The sequence below is a fragment of the Nannobrachium achirus genome (assembly GCF_963921795.1).
Source record: "Nannobrachium achirus genome assembly, chromosome: 6".
In the NCBI taxonomy this organism is placed as follows: domain Eukaryota; kingdom Metazoa; phylum Chordata; class Actinopteri; order Myctophiformes; family Myctophidae; genus Nannobrachium; species Nannobrachium achirus.
Genome location: NC_137815.1, coordinates 33377710 through 33400209, shown reverse-complemented (window position 1 = coordinate 33400209; position 22500 = coordinate 33377710). Strand labels below are relative to the sequence as shown.

At 43.3% G+C, this 22500-nt stretch overlaps 1 protein-coding gene across 1 annotated transcript in view; it reads right to left on the bottom strand.

Moving 5' to 3' along the window:
• The window catches only part of cacna2d3 (calcium channel, voltage dependent, alpha2/delta subunit 3), a gene marked incomplete at both ends in the record, with an annotated part of 51787 nt that overhangs the window by 22469 nt on the left and 6818 nt on the right, over positions 1-22500 (bottom strand). The window contains 9 exons of the mRNA XM_080728403.1: positions 574-652; positions 3779-3892; positions 9394-9483; positions 9596-9670; positions 10471-10621; positions 11034-11094; positions 12553-12684; positions 14173-14335; positions 21646-21705. Of these exons, the coding sequence (XP_080584529.1) occupies positions 574-652; positions 3779-3892; positions 9394-9483; positions 9596-9670; positions 10471-10621; positions 11034-11094; positions 12553-12684; positions 14173-14335; positions 21646-21705 (925 nt within the window). The remainder of the gene's footprint in view (positions 1-573; positions 653-3778; positions 3893-9393; positions 9484-9595; positions 9671-10470; positions 10622-11033; positions 11095-12552; positions 12685-14172; positions 14336-21645; positions 21706-22500) is intronic.

Sequence of the window (22500 nt, the reverse complement as noted above, 5' to 3'; positions counted from 1 at the left end):
TGCATGGTGCTTATCTAGAGGGGGCTACAATGGCACAGGAGACCATTTGACTCTGTGTCGGCTCCCTGCTGCTTCCCACAATGATTCACATTAGACAAGAACGGTTATTTCGCAATATGGGGTCTGCATTGGGGAAGGAGGTGTGGGGTCTGTCTCTCCAGTCCCACTGTGATCTGTTTTCCTGACTGCGACTTTGCCTTCCAGAGGGCGCTGGAGCAGCGCATGGACATGTGGGAGCCATCAGCAACGAGCAGCCGAGGGGGAGACACTCTGACAGGAAGAGGGATTAGAGAGGATTGACCCTTGAACCCCCCCAGCGCACTTCACTGCCTTCAGGCAGAGACACACACACACACACACACACACACACACACACACACACACACACACACACACACACACACACACACACACACACACACACACACACACACACACACACAAACTGCACACATGCAGAGACACAGACAGTATTAACAGGCTATCATATTAGCGCACAGGCACACTACATCACATCGTGTCCAACGCACAGAGAAGTCATCGCATAGTACTGGTTATCAGAGAGTCACCAACCTTTATTGGCACAGGCCATCCATTTGAGGTTATCTGCAAAGGCAGACTCCCGCCCAATCAGGTAGGGGAATATGCGCACCTGTGCAGGGGCGGAGTTGAAAGGATTCAGTATAATAAATAAGCATTATGCAGTGATGTTCATCTTCCTGCCCTGATCTAATCTGTCTCTTGAGCAAATGTTCACACGCCCTTTGATACCTCTCTTTGGAACACCTTGCATTCATCTCCGTCTATACGCCACAATTTACAATTTAGGCATTTAGCAGAGCGACTTACAATAAGCAAGGACAAGCTCAAGGTGATGCATCAAATGCATAGAAATAGTCATCTAGAATCCTAGGTAAGCCAAGAACCTATCATCAGTCTAAGGAAGGGGTCTTCAACAGGGGGTTCGGGACCCCTAGGGGGTCCTCAGAGTTACTACAGGGGGGCCACAAAATCTTTGTGATAGGATCATTCTTTTAAATTAACAACTTGAACCCTTGCATCCCTATTCTGAGGAAGACTTTAGCCAAAAATAATAGATCTACAAGCTCTCAACGCCTCGCAGCGCACCTGTCCAAACGACACCATTCAAAGGTTCGGGGGGGTTAGGGAGGGTACCGTCATGATGTCGGTTGTTTAGTGCTGCCAGCAGTACGCCACTCTCTCCTTTCTTTTGATTCTCTTTTGAACGTGATCCCCCAGGTCTCTATACTAGGGACCCGTATGTTGTCATTCTAAATATCTTGGCTGAAAATTCAAGCACACAAGATGTGAGCTTGTAGATCTCCATATTTTCACTGAAAAGTCCACCCCAGAATAGGGGTCCAAGCAGCTAAAGGCCCTCTTTGATTTGTGTGTTATTGAAATATCTATTTATATTCTTTTATTTAGTTAGTTCTGAAGTGTAATGTTTTGAAGCTTCATGATTTTCTTTTGTTTCATACGTTTTCTCTATGCTACTGTGATCATTTATTTTAAACTTCGGCTTCAGCCCATGTACCTTTTCAGCCAAATAGTCATCTTGGTGACTAAATTGCACTGTATTTTCTGTTTCTTTTTTTTTTTTTTTTTATATATGACTTCAAGTTATTTGGCACCAAAAAGTCCAAATGCATTTTTTGTGCATTTGAACAGAATTAAGTCCAATAGCGTATGTTCATGTGTCCTTAGAGAGCTTTTTTGTGTGACACTTTGCCAAACCTACACGGCTCATTGCACCTCCAGATGCTATGCTAAGCACGAAGCATATAGAAAACACCAAATGGCCGCCATGGAGCAAACCCTCAGGGTGTGTGTGTGGGTGTGGGGGGATGGGGGTTACATTGCCAAAAGTCTGTTCCATTGTGCCAACACACATATGCTCGATACGAGTGAACAAATGCCCCAGAGCCGTTGCTTTTTGCTGTGAATGGCATTGCAGTCTATTTCATTTCAATTACTTCTGTATAAAGGTCTTACAATGCCTGGGGAGAAGAAAAAAAAACACACCGCCACATAAAGTCAGCCTGCCCTGAGGCGGTGCGTCTGGGGCCTGAGTTGGGGCAAACAGGGGCCATGGCATACACAGTGCTCTGGAAGGTATGAGGGCCAAACGTCAAGTCAGGTCAGTCTGCTGAGGGACTTCAGAGGTCACTGAATGCAACGATTGCCTGATGGCAACTCAAAGCTCAGTGTTCCAAGTGTGTTCGTTTTTTTTTTGGGAACGAACAGCTGATGTGGTGAGAAAAGTTCTACATTAGCTGTCACAAAATAGTGAATGATGCTACCTCCTCTTGTTCAATAAATGCACTAATGCAGGGGTCTTCAAAGTTTTCAGGTCAAGGACCCCTTAGTTGAGAGAGGGATGAGGCAGGGACCCCCACAACCTGTTCATAGATTCCGTATAGTTTCATTGTTTGATAGCACAATCTTCAGTATTTTGGATTCGTGTCAATTTGTGTTTTCAGATATTTAACCACTTGAACCATCAATACTTAATAAACATGACCTTTCACTCTGTAATTAGTCTGCTCTTTTTCCCCTCTACACCAAACCTCTTTGCCAAAAATAGCCGATCTACAGGCTCACAAAACCTCGTTGTGAGCTTGTAGATCTGCTATTTGTGGCTTAAGTTCTCAGAGTGAGGACACTCGGGTTCATATAAAAAAGGAGAAAAAAAGTTTCTACCACACAAAGATTTGGAAGACCCCCTATAGTAACTCTGAGGACCCCCTAGGGGTCCCGGACCCCCTGTTGAAGACCGCTGCACTAATGATTATGGATTGTGTTAAATTCTATCGCAGATATTAAAAGTCAAAGTGATTGCTTGGGGATTGAGCAGGTTGCATAGGCTACCCTTGAAAGCAGCCTAACTCCCCCCATGTTCCTTTCTTGCGTGGAGAGAGGTTACTGTACACTGTGGTGGGTCAGCACATTGAAATACATAATGTTGACATTGAATTGACATTGCCATGTAAAGACCAGTAATAAGGTATGAAACCAATTTCTCAAAATGTCAAGACCGGAAAAATCTTCTGACACAAAGCATTACAATGTTACAGTCATCCTCGCTGGAAGAAAAAATGCATTACAAGCAGAATGTTTCAGGAAAAGCATGTGCATAGCATAATAGTACCCAGGGACGTGCTGCTCATTGGGAAAAGCGGGACAACTCCCGAACGGCCGGTTCATTCCCGGCCGGTCCAGACCGGCCATGAGGAAAAAAATAAAAATAAAATGTCGGCCTTCGTTCCATTTGGGGGCTGGGAGGCCAACAAAGTAAATCGTCACTGTCGGGCAGAAACCTCGAATCTCCAAGTTTCAAATTGATAATTTTTTTCGCAAAGCAAAGCCCTGCTTCATCATACAAGGCCGTTGCACAAAAGTAGTGAAAACAGCAGATCTACAAGCACACAACGCCTCGCGGTGCGAGGCGTTGTGTGCTTGTAGATAAATCATTTTTAAAATGATAAATACAAGACAAACGGTTTTGGACGAAATATAACTCATGTACATTACAGTAATTGGCCCACTGGCTTGTCACTTGTCATGATCTGAAATGGCAAATCTTTGAGTAGCAACAGCGCTATAGAGAGAGATCAAAATGAGGGCAATGAGGGCCTCTCCAACTCTTTTTTCCCGGGCTGAATCAGGGACCCAGCATGTCCCTGATAGTACCCATAGTAGGGAATGATAGATGGGGTTGTAGAGCATGTGAACCAGTGAAAGAGTCCAGTGTCACCTTTCTGTCTGGCCAGTTGAACTTCTCAAAGACCTCATCGTACATCTTGGTCGCCCCGTCGGTCACAAGCATGATGGCTTGGCTGCACCCGCTGCCATGTCCAGTCTGGTTGAACTGCAGGGAGAGAGAGAGAGAGAGAGAGAGAGAGAGAGAGAGAGAGAGAGAGAGAGAGAGAGAGAGAGAGAGAGAGAGAGAGAGAGAGAGAGTCCATTTGGTTAACAACTCTGCATCATTTTTAGCAGGGAACCACCCAGAGGCGTCAATTGGGTATGGCAAGCTATGGCAGCTGCCATACCTTGGCTACAGGGGGAAACTAGAAGCAGTGCTCTTCCGAGCACAGGTCTCCACCAGGGTGTGCGTCTAGCCCTGAATACATGACTCTCATATACATGAGAGTCATGCTCGAACTTTAACATGAGGACCAGTGGGTAATCGAGCCCTCAACGGTTTGCGCTAGGAACATCAGATTTCAAAAATAAAGTGCTTACCCAAGCCAACTCTGCTAACGATTTGACGCCGCACAACGTTCATTACACGCCGCTCCCCGGTTGTTGAGTAAAAAGCATTTTTGTCCGAAATTATTTTGTTTTCCATTGGACTTCCTCGCTTATCCCAAATGATGATCCAACCTGCGCCTCACTTGTGCCACAGCGCCCCCACATGCTTGGTAGGTGTATTTCGCTGTAACAGGTAGGTTTTCACAGCTTCACTTGTTATAATTCTTAGCTTCTTGATTCTTTTCCCTTCTCCTCCGGTGTTTGCGCTCATGTGTCTCTCTCAAGTAGTCAAGTCAACAAGTGAGAAGATGTTCGGCCGCAGGGCGTGCACTACAAGACAATGTGTTTAGATTCAGTTACAGCCGATAGAGGGCGCAGTTGCGCACTTTGGGGGTAAGCGAGGAAATGACCCGGATGTCCAATGGAAAACAAAATAATTTCGGACAAAAATGCTTTTTACTCAACAACTGGGGAGCGGCGTGTAATGAACGTTGTGCGGCGTCAAATCGTTAGCAGAGTTGGCTTGGGTAAGCACTTTATTTTTGAAATCTGATGTTCCTAGCGCAAACCGTTGAGGGCTCGATTACCCACTGGTCCTCATGTTAAAGTTCGAGCATGACTCTCATGTATATGAGAGTCATGTATTCAGGGCTAGGTGTGCGTCCTGGCGGTACTACTGTACCGTCACCTTAGATCTTTCATGGCAATCGGACACTGCATGCATGATTTGAAGCATTGTGTTCCAGAAATGTGTTTTGCTAAAGTCTACCTGCTGGTGGCGCTATAACAGCCCAATGTGAAAAAGGTAGCATTTGTTCCTTGACCTAGTGGGAATATGTGTGGCAAATTTCACGGTAATCGCAAGCTGCGTTGATGATTTGAGGCATTTTGTTCAAAAACGGAGCAATCCTGCAAACTTTGGAAGCTAATATTAGCCAATCAGGATGGAATATGAAATATCAGACAGATCGGACTTGATCACATGACTATAGAGATACTGTGTACCGATTTGCGTGATTTTTGGATAAAATCTCAAGGAGTAATATCCAAAGATGTGTTTTACATAAGTCGGCCCAAAGGTGGCGCTATAAAAGGCTGATGTGAAAAATGCAGGGCAAAGGTTTATCCTTAGCCTCTATGGAGTGCGCTTACAAAGTTTGAAACTGATCGGTGGAGTTATAGGTAAAACCACAAATGGGCCTGTTATAGCGCCACCATGAGGCTGATTTCAAAAATTTGAAGTGGCATTTCTTCCTCGACCTAGTGGGAACGTGTGTGCGCGATTTCGTGATAATTGCACTTTGCGTTTGGGATTTGAGGCATTTTGATCAAAACGGCTCAATCCTACAAACTTTGGAAGCCAATCTTAGCCAATCAGGATGGAATATGAAAAATCGGACAAATCCATATCGATCACATGACTGTCGAGATACTGCCTACCGATTTGTAGGATTTTTGGACAAAATCTGTAAGAGTAGTGCACAGAAATGTGTCTTGCGAACATCGGCCACTAGGTGGCGCTAGAAAAGGCCCATTTGAAAAATTTAGGGCAGAGATTCTAGATTGGCATCCAGGGAATGTGTGTGCTCACTTTGGCAGCGACCGGGCCAACGGCGACTGAGATTAGCTGCACACAAACTGCGAGGACACACGGACGCACGGACGGACGCACGCACGGACACACGGACGGACGAAGGGGAAAACATACTCTCCCCCATGCCTTCGGCTGGTGGAGACAATAATAAACTGTACTTTTCGTTGTGCCCGTTGCTAAGGTATGGCAACATGACTGGTGTCTTGCACGCAAGACACCAGTCATGTTGCCATAACTTAGCTTTTTCTGAACTGACGTCACTGGAACCACCTGGAACACCCTCAAGGAAGGACCACTGCTGGTCCCTGGACCACAGGTTGGTTCACCCAAAGAACCGTATTTCTTATTTTCTATCAATAACACACCCCATGGCCATGAAGCATTGAATTTGTTTTAGTTTTTTAGTTTTTGTCCCATTCCCAAGCCAATAATTTGATGACCGGGTCATCGGTCAGTAGGAGACTCAGTAAGAGATTCCTCGGTCGTCAGATTGTTGGCTCAGGAATGTGACAAAAACAACAAAACTACTCCTTTAAGGCAATTATTTTGCACAAAGATTTATGTGACGAAGTATAAAATCAGCCTGGAATGTACGTGAATATTCTCACACAAAACATCACATATAGTTGCCGCATTAATATTTAATCCAGGGGTCTTCAACGTTTTCAGGCCAAGGACCCCTTAGCTGAGAGAGAGAGAGATGAAGCAGGGACCCCCAGATTCCATATAGTTTCATTGTTTGAAAGCACGATCATCAGTGTATTTTGGATTCATGTCAATTTGTGTTTTCATATATTTAACCACTTGAACCGTCAATACTTAATAAACTTGACCTTTCACAACTTTTTGTGCTCTTTTCTCTCCTCTACACCAAACCTCTTTGCCGAAAATAGCCGATCTACGGCGTTGTGAGCTTGTAGATCAGCTATTTTTGGGTTTAAGTGGTTAATATAAAAAAGGAGAAAAAAAGGTTTCTATCACACAAAGATTTGAAGGACCCCCTGTAGTAACTCTGAGGACCCCCTAGGGTCATCACAATGAGAACACTTCCTTATAAGTCAATCTAGCAACTCCTATAACTTTGCCAGGGTTTTTCTTTCTCTGCATCAGCAGAGCCTACGGTATAATAATCTCAAAAGCTGCGCTGCCACCTCGGACCATCAGATACACACTTGTTTTCGATTGCGTCTGATGATGTCTGATGTGGCAGCTGTGGTGTCTCGGGGACTAGATCCATGCACACTATCTTTGTAAATAAACTTGGGGAAGTGTGGAACACACTATTCTGATGCCAGGAGATGCATCGCTGTAATTAACTGGCTTATTGACCTGTGACAGAGCGAATGTAGCGAAATACAACAGCATGAAGCACCGTAATCACCGGATAAAAGCTGCTGAGTATAGCTTACTGCCTGCCTGCCACACACACACACACACACACACACACACACACACACACACACACACACACACACACACACACACACACACACACACACACACACACACAAACATGTGCATGCACACACACCTATATGACTGTAGTGGTTTGCGATTATAATAGGCTTATTGCGACCGTAGGTCTCATTTAGTATGAAAACCTGCAGATCATGTGCGTGCGTGCATGCGTCACGCCTCATGTCACGCTCCATATAGCCTCGCGTAGCCAGGCTTACTCATCTGCGAAGAGAAAAGCCTGGTCAAGATATGAGGCAGAGACTCTAGGAGGTGGGTTCCCGCTCCGTAGGTTGCGCTCGCAATAAACAATATACAAACAAAAACATTGATTCGGATAATGTTACACCTGTTAAGAGCGAGTTAAGAGCTACAATCTTTGTGTTTGTTTCGCTGGGGAATGTAAACAGACCCGCACCACATCACGTAACTTCCGTTAAACGCAGCACTTCCGCCACTTCAGCTAGAACCAACCGGAAGTCATATCTTGCCCAGGGTGCGCTCCATATATGGCCGAGATCCCTGATGTCATCAATATTAAGCACATATCTAGGAATGCCCATATATGGACATAATGTGTCAGTCTCATGATGGCCAGTGTGGTTGTCGCAACACGAGTCACACTTGCAATTGAATTGCGTCCTTGTCCCTTTTATGCCCATACCGGTATATGGAGATCCCTGATGTCATCAATATTAAGCCCATATCTGGGAATGACCATATATGGAGATATTGTGTCAGTCTCTGTTCTTTCAGCGTGAGCTCACTTCTCGCCCTTAGGGCGTCTTACTGGTAATATATTACATTCACTCGCCTTAAAACACGCTTGCCCTCATTATTTTCCGCCGAACACTCGGTGGCCCGGTTCTTGTATTCTAGTATTTGTTTTACTGAGGATAAGATTACAAATAAGTTTAGGGTTAGGCATAGTCTTACTGAGGATAAAATTAGGAACACCAGGCAGAGACCGTTCTGCCGGATAGACACCCGAGGCGACAGTGAAGAGAGTTCTGGTATTCTACATAGCGGTATACTACTACATAATATCACATTTAATTCCATCACATCATGAGGCGTGCACTTCAAGGGAAGGCAGTGGCCACATCTACTTCGGACGCTGTGATAGGCTGCAGTCTGAATTTATTCCGTGGCCACCGGTGTAACAATGAATTTAAAGAGCGCAAGCTATTGGCTACCCGATTACCATATTCATGGCGGGGGTCTTTAATTAATCTGACAAATGCAGATGTAAAAGCCGCTCTCCCTCAGCCATTGTGGTGCAGCCAAAGCTTGCCTGAAAACAGTGAGATAAAAGGAGACGCAGAGTGGGTCCTGGTCTTATCTGCTTTGTGTTCCAATCAGCCACGTTATTAATCATCGACATTAATTAGAACCATTAATCACACTTCAGAATGGAGGTGTCTGTGTTCGGAGGGCAGAACAGGGACAGCGTTGGAGCGTTTCGATGGAAGACACCTCCTCTCCCCGGCTCGCGGGTATACGTTTACTGGAGCACTTTCTTTATGATTTGTTTTAGAGCGTACAAACTATTGTTTGTAAATTACTCCAGTGCAAACTTCCTTTGATTGTAAATGAGAGTTTAAATATGCAAGTCTAGTCGAGTGTAAATGTTCAATGTTATCGACAGCTAAGGAATGGATGAACGTATACTGTATATACAACATATTCACCAAGAATTGCTGTGGCTTATTGCATCAGCAGTTAAGTTATTATGTTATAGTTACCGTATTTAAGTGGATTATAGTCTTATGATACAATATATATTTCGTTTAACCTAATGATAAATCTTAAGAACTAAAGTGTACTTTAACGTAAGGTAAGGTGTTATTAATTTAGGCCTAACCTATAGTTAGGTCTAAATCAGAAATTAGCCTACAAAAACAAATATGTTGCTACATACTGTAAATGTACTGTAAGCCCCTCCCATACACTAAAATGTGTTCCCAGACTGAATGGGTTAACATCCCACTGCAGTAGTAAATACAACTTGATTACACTGATGCATGACAGCTTTACATGTACTGTGTATGTATAATATATGAACTTACATCGCTGAGGATGGTGAAGGCTTCGGTCAGAGCTACACCCAGCATCCCGATCCCCTTGGCAAACAACTTATCCAGATGATCCCGGAAATGCTGACAAGGGTTAGAGGGGACGAGAGGATTTTTAAACCGCAATAATGGCAAATTAAATCTGATAAGAACTACGTAATGTTCAATTACTGTCAGTCTGAACAGGAGGACTCACCAGTTTATTAGCTCTGTCAGCGCGGACCAGCGTGCCATTCAAGCAAGGCTCCACGTAGTGGATCTCCTGATTATACTATGAGCACAGAGAGGATATGTTAGACATTAGAGAGTGGAATATACGCCGTACCAACCCAACACATTACAATCTTCAGTGTTCATTTAAAACTGAGGACTTTAATGGTTGGATCATTTAGCTAGCTTTAGTAGAATCATTTCATTGGGTTAGAAGCAAGTGATGAGTCAGATATTATGCACAGACACAGGGGCGTCACACCAAATTCTGGGCCCTGGGTACAAGGATTCACTGCGGGCCCCCCATGAATGTTAACTATTGAAAAATAGCAGATATACAAGCTCACAGCGCGGCACCGAGTGCCACGCTGCAAGCTTGTATATCTGCTATTTTTGAAAAATCGTTAAAATGTGTGCACGAAACCCATGTCAAGGACCCCCAAGATGATATGTATTTGGCCACGGACCCCGATCTCAAAATATTTAGTTCCAGGGACCCCAGAAGCAAGATTTGAGTTAGAAATGTTCGCTTAAAAAATACATATATTCAAAGATTTTCACACATTTTCACGACTTTTTCAAAATAGCAGATCTACAAGCTCGCAGCGCGGCACTCGGTGCCGCGCTGTGAGCTTGTATATCTGCTATTTATCAATAGATAAAGTTATTAGGGCCCCTCCACCTTGGGCCCTAGTAACTCAGTCCCACTTTCCTACCCCTTGTGACGCCCCTGCACAGACATACTGACAGAGAAAGACACACATAGCATGCATGCAGTTACACATAACACACACACACTCACAAACAAATAAATGTACTGGACACACAATACAGGACACAAAGTTTCGTGGTGTGATTTACCGCAAGGATGTTGAAGAAGTCATCGTCTCCGAATGTGTCCAATATGGAGGCGACCGTCTGTCTTGCAATGGTCAGCCTCAGTCCTTTCATGCTTCCACTAACATCCACCAAGATTATAACATCCTTAGGAGATGTGGCTGCCTGAATGTACCTGCAATATGGAGTGAAACGCATCATGAGTGTTGGTAGTGGAGGACAGAACAGACTAGGGCAAAAGTAATTACTTCTTAACCTTACTGACAATATATATTGTTGCTGTCGGGTGAAAACCTTGTATGTCCAAAACCGTTCTTTTTGCGTTTATCATTTTAGAAATGATTTAAACTAGTGAAAACAGCCAATCTACAAGCACACAACGCCTCACACCGCGAGGCGTTGTGTGCTTGTAGATCTGCTGTTTTCACTACCTTTGTGCGACGGCCTTGTATGAGGAAGCAGGGCTTTGCTTTGCGAAAAAACGTACAAATTTGAAACTGCGAGATACAAGGTTTCTGCCTGACAGTGACGATATGTATTATGCAACCTGGGAAAACCTAAATTGACTGAAAATGTAAAGGCCTTACCACTTCCTGTTTCTGCAGTCAAAACCAATAACCCCGTGCTCATCTGGATGCCACTTCACCCCTGGGGGGATAAAAGAAATGTGCACTCTCATATAGTTAAATAATATGACTCAAGGTGGGCAAATGCTGCTTTGGAAGGACAATAATATTGCATAATCTGAAAACAATGGAATTCTGCCGTCAAGAGTAGGCTCTGTGTTTCTCAAATGGGGGTACTGCAGCCAGGGGGTATGTGAGAAAGAAATTGAAAATGGCAATATGTATTTTACTGTTATGGTTAATCATTGACAGACTTTTGTGAACCTGCTCATCTGTAAATTGTTAAACCAAATTACATCAATAACTTGACCATAGTACAACTGTTATTGAATAGAAAGCAATGTTTATCTGCCATTATGCCGTTTTATTTTGAACATATTGGCATTGGAACTGGACTTTTGATGTTAATTTCTCTAAGCAAAATGCAGTAGTCAGGGGAAGGGGGTACTTGGCTTCAGACGTCAGTATAAGGGGGTACTGCAGCCAAAAACGTTTGAGAACCACTGGTCTAGAGAGTACACAGGGACAGCTGATAAGGGACAGCTGATAAATGATCGCTGCAATAGAACTTCCTATATTTAGATGTAAAGCAGTACAGGTATATCACACGGTCATATTATCTCCTGCTGTATATCAGATTGCCTTTGCTCTGTGTGTGCACCGTAACAGGGCCTCCTGCACCCTGCTATCATTGTAATGGTCTAATGGCTTTTGTAGGGACTGCATTCCAATAGGCTATATCAGGGACGTGCAGAGAATGTTAGAGAGGCAGGGGCTGGAATTTCCAAAAGGGCCTTTTGGTGGAAGCACCGAATATAGCAGACCTCCAAGCTAACAACGCGTCCGCGCTGCGGTGTGTGAAACCGCACTGAACCAAGTCAATACTGGAGATGTGGCGTAATGGCATGGATTTCTACACAGAGCGGGCAATTCTTTCAACATGAGATGCTGCATTCATGTTCAGGAGAGTTTGGACAAGGCAATTCTATTGAATGCTACCTTCAGCTATGGCATGGTAAGAGGGTATTTGCATTTCTTTCACCATAGTAAAAACTGCATTTATGGTCTGGAGAGGGCACTTTTTACAGACAGATAAAAGGGCAGGGGCTCAAGCCCCCTTTGATGTCTATGTGTGCACGTGCCATGGGCTATATGGCTGTTGTAGAGTAGTAGACCCACATCGGAAGATTCTGATTAATTCTCTGCTGTATACATCCTCTCTGATGGTCTGTAAAATTACAACATTAGCCAAATCACCCTTTTAGTGATCCTATTTCAAGTTTTCTCAATGCCCCCTCCACACACTGATGGCACCCTTGAGACATCGACAGGGAGAGAGAGAGAGAGAGAGAGAGAGAGAGAGAGAGAGAGAGAGAGAGATGCAGAAAACAGACACTGACAAAAGAATAGAGCGACAGGACAAAAGGCTCAACAAGCAGAGAGACAGATCGAGGGACAAATGGAAAGCTATAAAACTCACCGGGGTACTGTCTGAAGAAGCCCTTGGCACTCCCGAAATACTGCCAAATAAGTGACGGGTCCCTTTCAAAATTGTCCACAAACACTTTATTCAGGGCTTCGGACCAATACACCCCGTTCACTATATCAGGATCTGGGGGACAGAAGGTTGGTGGGAAGGAATAAATCCAGTGAGGAGACAACAGACAGATGTACAGTATAGGCAGAAGAGAGACACAAACAGATTACTGTCATTTTACAGGATTTGCACTGTTGACCTTTGTCCCTTATACTGAACCTCCCTCAAAAAGGAACAATGGCCATGACTAAATAATCAACCCTCCCATCCTGCTATATGGAAGTGCCGGCGGACCGTGGTGGCCCTCCTTTTGAGCCGAGAACAAGAGAGAAGAGGAGTACTATCCGGGAACCAATTACAGCCAAACAAAAGGACTGGAGAAATGTGTGACACACTCCACGCCGTAAAAACAAGGAGCTCCACTGAACACCTCCTGCACCATCATCTCCTTCACCACTCCTCCCAATGTCTTTGAAAACTGCAAGCAGTAGGCTGCTCTCTCTCTCTCTCTCTCTCTCTCTCTCTCTCTCTCTCTCTCTCTCTCTCTCTCTCTCTCTCTCTCTCTCTCTCTGTCTCAAAAGCACCATTATTGATCTATTATAGTTCTCCACTGTTACACCTACCCAGCTGTAAAGAGCCGCACCTGGCCATTAAGCCCAATTTATAATTTGAAGTGCAGCATTTGTAAAAGTTTTGTAACCCATTTTTCACCCAGTTCCAGTTATCCTGGGCGCTACTCTCCCTCTGCCAACATGGGGAGAGCCCAAAACTGAGCTCATGCTTCCGTCAGTGCATGAGGAGTGAGCAGCCGCTTCTTATCACCTGACAGGGGGGAGTTTCCCAGGTAGGATGTAGCGTGTGGAGGAACACGTTAATCCAACCAGTTCCATTTCCCTCCATCAGACTGACCAGGGGGAGGCAGAATAGAGACCAGGATTACTGGATGTTTTTTTGTGAGGGTACCTACCCTTGGGGACACGGGGAGAACATGCACACTCCACAACGAATGATCAGGCATAGTTCAAATAGCTAAGTATTTAAAAGAAATCTAAATAGTAAAAAAAGGCAAAGACGTTTAGGGGTTTAGGGTTTAGCATGGATGAAAATAGGGGTCCGCATCAGAGTTCCGACGGTCCGGTATTCCGACACTAAAACTATAACCCCCCTAACTCTACCCCCAACCCTAAACCTAACCTCAGTAAACCTTACCTCAGTAACTAACCTGCCGACGCTAAGTAACTAACCTGCCTTACGCTAAGTAACTAACCTGCCTTACGCTAAGTAACTAACCTGCCGACCATGTCGGAACAGCGGATAGTCGGGATAGTGAGCGCTTCCCGAAAATAGGGCCCTGTTCCTCTAGCACATATAGCTTACTGCAATGAACTCATCAACGCATTTATTTGTATGACAAAATAGCATAATACCGTAAAACAAAAGTGCCATTATACACTCCCCTTTCCTGTCTTTTCTTGGTTGCCAGGCAGCTCAGCAGGTAAATAATGCATGCCATTACATGGACAATGGTAGCGTGTCTGTCAGTGCAGTGCAGTTGTTGTTTACCTTTGTTGTACATGTTGGTGGGCACCTGCACCACGCTCAGGCTGAGGTTGACGGAGAGGTTGTTGAAATGGTCGTTGGGCTCCAGTAGGAACTCTCCTCCCAGCTCCACGTTGTTGCCCTCCTCGTCAACTTCGTTGATCAGCACCGCGTTGAAATACTCGTACTGAGGAAAACACAGTGCACACGTTCAGCAAACGTACAGTGCAAATACAGAAACATGCCAAAGCAGCAGGTCTACCAACCAACTGTCTCACTCCCCAAAATGCAAATTGTGACTTTTGGGAGTACATCCCTTCCGCAACTTTTAGATCTGCTTTAGCAGAATTGTCCATTTTGTTTCATTTTACGCTCTCAATAGTTATATTATTATTAAATACCTGTAGCCTATTACTTAACACACTTGGTGCCAAACACGAGTTTCCCGAGTTTGGTCCATATATGTCCCTGTGCCAAACACGAGTTTCCCGAGTTTGGTCCATATACCACACTAGTTTCCCGAGTTGGCTGTTTTTTTGTTGTTGCTCTCCCTACTTCCTACTTCCGGTTTCGGCATGCTCATGATCGCGAAATGCATGTTTGACTCCCAGAACAGCTCTATCTTTCAAACATGGCAGCCATGTTTGTTTACATTTGAAGAAAACACTATAGCCACTATCTTTTGAATGCCTGAATGATCTAATATAAATAAATAAAGTTTGATTGATCTGTGCATGACCCGTGACCATTGTGCACATTAAAAGGTAAAATTCTGGCAATTGAAGATATTAGTCGCTTTTTTACCCTGGCAGCAAGCAGGATTCATTAAGGAATTGTTATTTTTTATCAACGTTTGACGGTCATCTCTCCTATGGTATGGTTTGGGTCTGAGAAGCTAAATCTCATCAAATGGTGGTCCGTGGCTCAAATGCTGAATAAATAATGGACCTTGATGTGAAAAGGGTTGAAAACCACTGGTGTAGAGGGACCAAAGAGCGGACCAAGTAGAGCTGAGCTCCATCAACCAAGTGTTAGTTTAGTATAGAGGCTTAGTATGGCTAAACCACACTCACACTGTTGATGTGCATTTTAATGCATTTTTCTAGTGTATAAAAATAACAATATTTAGTCTATTAATAAAAAAAATAAACATATGTCTGAGAACATTCCAATTTCTCAGTGCTCCTACAATTCCCATGATGTATTGTGTGGCACACCCATACGGTATGGTTCCACCACTACACTAACACGATTCATATATTTTCTGTCAAGTCAAGGTGTTTTTCCACCGACACAGTGAAACAAGGGCAATTATGTCATGTCAGTTTTCAAATTCACTGATTGTACCCCAGTGACAACCCTGAGTGAACTTTTCAGAACAACTTTGGCATACAGCGTTTCAGAGACGCACGCACGCACGCACGCACGCACGCACGCACGCACGCACGCACGCACGCACGCACGCACGCACGCACACACACACACACACACACACACACACACACACACACACACACACACACTCATACTCAATGTTATGTCTGTTGAAAGAAGCATTTGTCACCACAACAAATACAACAATTGAACAATATACACATTAGTGTTGAAACTCATGGTCTCCCTTCTCTTTAAGTATAATTAGGTGGGGAATCTGGGCACAGTTATAGCTCCATGACTGTGGGACTGTCTGCTTTTTTTTTTACAGTAAAATTCAAGTGTTTGACTGGCCTCAGTGGCCTGTCCTTCACTTATACTGCTCCCGCAAACCCTGTTAGAGCAGAGACTCTCTCATCCTGTCTAAGCAGCCTGCCTGCCTCTGCTCCTGGGTGTGTAAGGGAGCGAGAGAGAGAGAGAGAGAGAGAGAGAGAGAGAGAGAGAGAGAGAGAGAGAGAGAGAGAGAGAGCGGCAGGGTTGGGTGATGGACTCTCTACACCATACTTGGGGGAGGCATCACCATCCAGCAGCATCTGACAGCTCATACCACGCCTGAGCGCCTCTCTGACGAGCTGAGGCTGAGGGTGGGGTGGGGTGGGGTGTTGGGGTACGGTGGGAGAGAGAGCTGCTAAGAGAGAGGGGGGAGGCGGGGGGCGGAGGGAAGTAAAATGTGCACTCTCAGCAGAACTTATAGCACTGTAGAGAGAGAGAGAGAGAGAGAGAGAGAGAGAGAGAGAGAGAGAGAGAGAGAGAGAGAGAGAGAGGGGCACGTTTAACCGCTATGGGGTTATTACTGTAGAGCAGGTAGGGGACACTGCAGAGCTCCCCGAGACGGCCCAATGACTCTTACACCACTGCAGTTGTACTCGCTGCATGGTGCCTCTATACTGCAGCCATTTGCACCCTTATATGGTGGTTGGCCCCTGGTGCAGGGACATTATGGCGTTTTACCAGCCGGTTTGTCCGTACGCGGACAAATGTGTCCATGGCAAAGACTTGGCCTAGTCCGTGGCAAGAGTCTCTGTTTTACGCCATTATAATGTTCTTATTTTGATCATAAGACCCAATTATTGAACGTCGGGCAGAAACCTCGTATCTCCAAGTTTCACGTTTGTACGTTTTCTCACCAAGTAAAGCCCTGCTTGATCATACAAGGCCGTCGCACAAAAGTAGTGAAAACAGCGGATCTACAAGCACACAACGCCTCGCGGTGCGAGGCGTTGTGTGCTTGTAGATCTGCTGTTTTCACTATAGTTTAGTTCATTTTTAAAATGATAAACACAAAACGAACGGCCTTGGACATACAAGGTTTCCACCCGACAACGACGATATGTATGACACTGATTTACTATGAAACTATGGCACAGTATGAGTCCAAGTGGTTCTCAAACATTTGTAAGGACCACCATAACTCTGAAAGTGTCCATTTGGTTCCATTTGCACATTACAGACTGTTATGGTCATTCAGGGATAACTCTTAATGTGTTGTGTGTACGTGCCAAAAATGTCCACTGCGATGACCCTTTTTTTACCAGACCTGTATGTGGGTGGTGTTTCTCTCTTCTCACTCTCTAATCTTTATGCTATATTGATAAGGCCAGATTGAGCATTGCTGTGGCTGTACATCTTAAACACCCTATATAATACATTGTTATTCAGCCTTTTTAACCTCAAGGTCCATTATTTATTCAGCATTTGAGCCACGGTCGGAACACCATTTCATGAGATTTAGCCTCTCAGATCCAAAACAAAAACTAAAGAATATATTGTTATTGTTGGATAAGATTTTGTCCACAATTCCTTGCTTGAGAACCACTGCCCTAGAGTGGTCCAAGTAAAAAGACTGTATCACTTTCCACTGATTTGTGCGCAAAATACAGTTTAATATCGCTCATAATTTAGCAAGAAATGTTCCTTTTCAAAGAATGTTGCCTTTTTGCAATTTGTAATGTCTCTGTTACCCGCATATCTGACCAAACATCTCCAAAATGTTAGCGACACCCACAGCCACAACACCAGAGGGAGCGCACAATGATCTGATAACACAAACCCATAAGACAAATATGGGTAAATTCTCCTTCTACATCACTGTCACCCAGGTGTGGAATTCCTTGACTACCTCCCTTGAAACATGTAGCTCGCTGGCATCCTTCAAAACTGCCCTGAAAACTCACCTTTCAGGAGGCCAGAGAAGGAGGTAGTTATCACTTCTCCCATAGACAGGCGAGAAGTGTTTTTTATAACTTGGATATTATTGTATGTTTTCTTTGCTTGCTATTTATTATGTTCATGAATTAAATACAGAGGGCTTCCAACGTAAAAAAGACTGTAAAAAGTCTTATTTGGGATGTTCCTTTTAAGCAGGGTGTTACTTGTACTGTACTACATTTCAATTGTATTGACTATACTTGTACTGTTCTCCATGTTTGTCTAATAAAATAATCAATCAATCAATCAAAACATTCAGAATAGGCCTATAGCCTATACACCTCTTATGGTGTGATGATGTATAGCCTAGGATGTGGTCAAGCCACTGAAAGGGTTGACATTTACCACAACATTGTCATAACGATAATACAAATGCAAAGGCCATCTTAAAAAGGTTTTAATAGCTGAATTGGAACAGCAGAAATTGACTTGATTATTTACCATTTAATGGAGAACACATTCTCAATTTTAGACAATTAAAAAAACATACCTGATAATGTTTTAAGAGTAATACAGATTAATACAAAAGAATACTGTATATACAGTATACTCTAATGAAAGTTGTTACTGTTGTATCAAGATCAATCTAAAAGGTTATTTCCATCCACTTGCATGTTCAAAGTTTGATTAATAATTTAAAAAAACACACCACAGTAGCCTACAACAACAACAACAACAACAACAACAACATAGAATAACGTTTTCAAACGAGGCAGAGGCCTGCCCTGGCCAGCCTTTTTTATCTGAACTGATCCAACCGCGTGCCCTTGGACTAGGCCTATACTCTGTGTCGCGCTCCGCAACCCCAACGCCCGACAGCTGAGATAAGAGAAGCTTTATCTCATTGATTGTGCCTGACGCACTGAAATGCCGCGTGAAAAATGTGCGGTGTCAGACGACGGTGAATTTTGATTCAATTATGCTGTAGTGATATCATACGTCGTCGTCACGTCATTATCGCAGTGCAGGTGGATAGGCTATTGGGAATTTTCCATAACAGGCTAGGCCTAGCAGTGGTTTTTGGTGATTAGCCTAGATCATGTAGCCTCTCAGAGTCAGAACCAAAACTTATTTTGTTAAGAATTATCGGAGATTTTGTCCACAATTCCATGCCTATTCAACAGGTAAACGTTGATCAAAATAACAATTCATCTACATTCACTAAATGTGTAGACATATTGTAAATTAAACAATGCAGATGTTAAACAATAATTTATAAGAGTAAAATGAAACCAAATGGACCCATATGGACGGTGAATCATCATCTCATCTCATCTCACGGCGTAAAAAAGTTCCCCAAATCCTGTCTATTGTGTGATGTCGTTTATTGAAAGGGAAAGGCCTATCCATGGGTGAAACACAAAGATACCTTTTATTTAAATGTTTTAAACGCGAAGCTGCGGTAAATCAGACAACAGGACTATATGACAAAAATCATACAAATGTTTTCTGAAAGAGAAAACGGTAAAAATAAAAAAGGCTAATAAGGCTATTATGCTATAATAACAATAGCCTACCTACATCTGTGATGACCACCAGAGAAACTGCAAAAGCAATGAGGTGATTGAAATGTATTCATATGATGTAAATGCTTCTATTAACTGGGAAAAGCGCTGCCATTATTTTTAGTTTTTTGTTGCTTGACTAGGTTTCCAATCTACCCGGTCAGGAAAGTGAAACAATGAATGCACCATGCGTGGTGGTGCACAAGAGTTTCATTTATCTTTGTCTTTACTGGAGGGGGAAAAAAAGGAGAGAAAGAAAGAGGTGGAGAGAGAGAGAGAGAGAGAGAGAGAGAGAGAGAGAGAGAGAGAGAGAGAGAGAAGCCTATATTCTCCATATGACAGAATTACTGCATTCTCTCCGCATAGGCATATAGAGGAAGCATCACTGCGCCAAATAAGTCAGCAGCAGCTGAATAATGTCCTTTAAGGAGTTTACAATCTGGACACCACAAGGACCATATTATAGGCCTATGAAATATAGCGTGCGTCACGGTGCGTGTGTAGCTAGGCCTACTTTTCATACAAATAAATATAGGCCTACCCTACAATAGGCTACTTGGGTCCTCCTGTTATTCATGAAGACAAAAGCCAGCCCACTTGTGTTGTCAACTGCATGCAATTTCAACGCTTTGTTGTTTTTCCCTTTAAAAAATGATATAGCCTGCAGACAGCAGCACCGTGGTTCAGAAGACGTGAGCTTTAGTTACACGCACCTGACCACGCATGGTGTGTGATGACCAATTAAGTTTAATTACACCAAGCAAGGTGCAGCTTATTTAGGTTCCATTACCAGTCATGGTTACTATCCTGTTTCCTTAATGTTTAAATGAGAAAATAAGCTATAGACCTACACGGTCAAAATCATCGTGTAGGCTGCACACGCACACGCACACTCACGCACGCACGCACGCACACACGCACGCACGCACACACACACACACACACACACACACACACACACACACACACACATTGAGTTGGCTTGGCTGCATCATGCACTTTAAAACAATAGCATATTATGATGAGTTATATGACAGCCTCCATCCTATAGCCTATACACTCTTAAAATTGTTGGGTCAAAAACAACCCAAGTTGGTTATTTATGTAACCCAACACGTAACACTGTTTTGGACCAGCCCAACATGGGTTATTGCAGACCAACAGGGTTGGGTTAAGGCTGTGACCCAGCATGTTGGGTTGGGATTGTACAACCAAGTAATGGGTTAAAAGTGACTTTGCTGTTGGGTTAATGTGATACTGCTGATGGGTTGGGATCTAACACCCAAAAATGGCTTAAAAGTGACCTTGTTGTTGGGATTGTACGCCCATTCACATTAAATCTATTCATTTTTTTTACAACATTTTCTTCAATGACATTTTTCATGCTTAATCTACTCAAGGAAGAATGCATGCAGAGTAAATTGTGCATTTAGTCGTGGCAATATATCACAACTTTGAACACAACAGATTATGTGGTGCTTCACATTAAAAGAACAGCAAACCTGTTTGTATGTGTCAGTCTGGACCATCTTAGTCATGGTTTCTGTTTCTGTAAGCAACTATGTTTTTTTATATATTTTTTAATTAGGGATTATGACTGGGCTACATCCACTGCGATCATCTACAATACAATGTTGTTTTCTCTATCTAAAACCATAACATAATGGAAAAGTTTGTAAAAAATATCTGTATGGGAGCACAGTTGCATGCTGGGTAACTGCCCACCCACTTAGTTTAACCCAATAGTGGTGCAATTCACAAACCAATGTGTTGATAGACAGAGAGGGCGGGTCTATTTTAACCCAAGTTGGTGCAATGCAGTGAACCATGTGTTGGGTAAACTCGAATTCAAAAGCCTATACCAACACTTGGGTTATGAACTCAATGCATTTTATCTGCATGTGGGCGGGCCATCCATAGCCCAACAGATGGTTTACTAATTTTAAGTATTTTTAATCCAATGTTTGGTCAAACTGACCCAACCTTTGACCCAACAGTGTCAACCCAGCAAAAGGGTTGAACATTTGACCCAACATTTTTAAGAGTGTAGGCTTCTCTTATAAGGCGTAGGCTAGGCTATTATCTATCATCAAAGTGATAAAAGGGCATACAATTAGACTCAAAGGGAAGGGGCCTGGACTGGACCACGTGTCGTTACCCTTCTCTCTCACCTTGCGCTTCTCGCCCAACTCCATTTAAAACTCTCCCACCTATCTATGACCTCATCATAACTTATCATATGTCCCTCCATCTTTTCTATCTGTTTTCTTCTCTTCGCTTTGGACAAGTCGTGTAGTATTTATAGGTCTACATATCTTTTTAAGTGACTTTTCAACAGAATTCGCCTCACCTGCAGGTCTGGGTTTTCCTCGTGCTGGTGATGTGCCTCCTCCGCTGCTTCCACCAGCCTCTGATGGAAAAGGGCGGAAATTCACAAACTTATAAATTATTACAAAAGATAAATACATCATGTGTGTATTTAAGAGTGTAGCTTACACACTAGAAGATAAGATGCATTTGGTTCCATTTGTTTATCTGTTGTTACAAATAGATCAATTATAGACTATATAAAAATGAGCATTTCTGTGTAGGTAGGCTACATGTTTTCCCCCGTAGCCTACACAGTGAAATCTACAGTGTTAATTTAATGTAGTTAAAATGAACAGTTTAGATTTAGGAGTTTGTGGTCCCATATAAAAGCTGAAGCATATAGCCTAATTGTGATTAAATACACATAATGGAAAAAATAGCGCAACTGGTGCGCACCAAACATAGTACTTAAAAGAACCTTCTGTGGTCTATTCTTGCTTGTCGCCTCTCCAACTCCAAGTAGCAATAATTATTTTCACAGTCCAACAAATGTCAGAGGAAAAGTAATTCGAGAACAGTCGGGTTGGTTAGTTTTTAGTTTCAAGGGCCAACTGAAAAAGCTGTCTCCAACAAAAAAATAAAGTTTGAATAGGCCTGTATGTTCTTTCCTCAACAGCCATCTCTATTATTATGTAGTAGATGTCAAAGTAGGGCTACTGAACTGCATGTCTGAAAAATGATTGATAGGTAATTGAGGTAAGCAACGTTTGGAGCCAGACTAAATGCCATGAAGCAAGGCAGTGCGTTGCCCTAGATTTTCATCCTTGAAAAAATGTGCTTAGCTGTGTCGTTTTGGGTTGGGGGGAATTGTCGCCTATAAACATTACAGTCACCC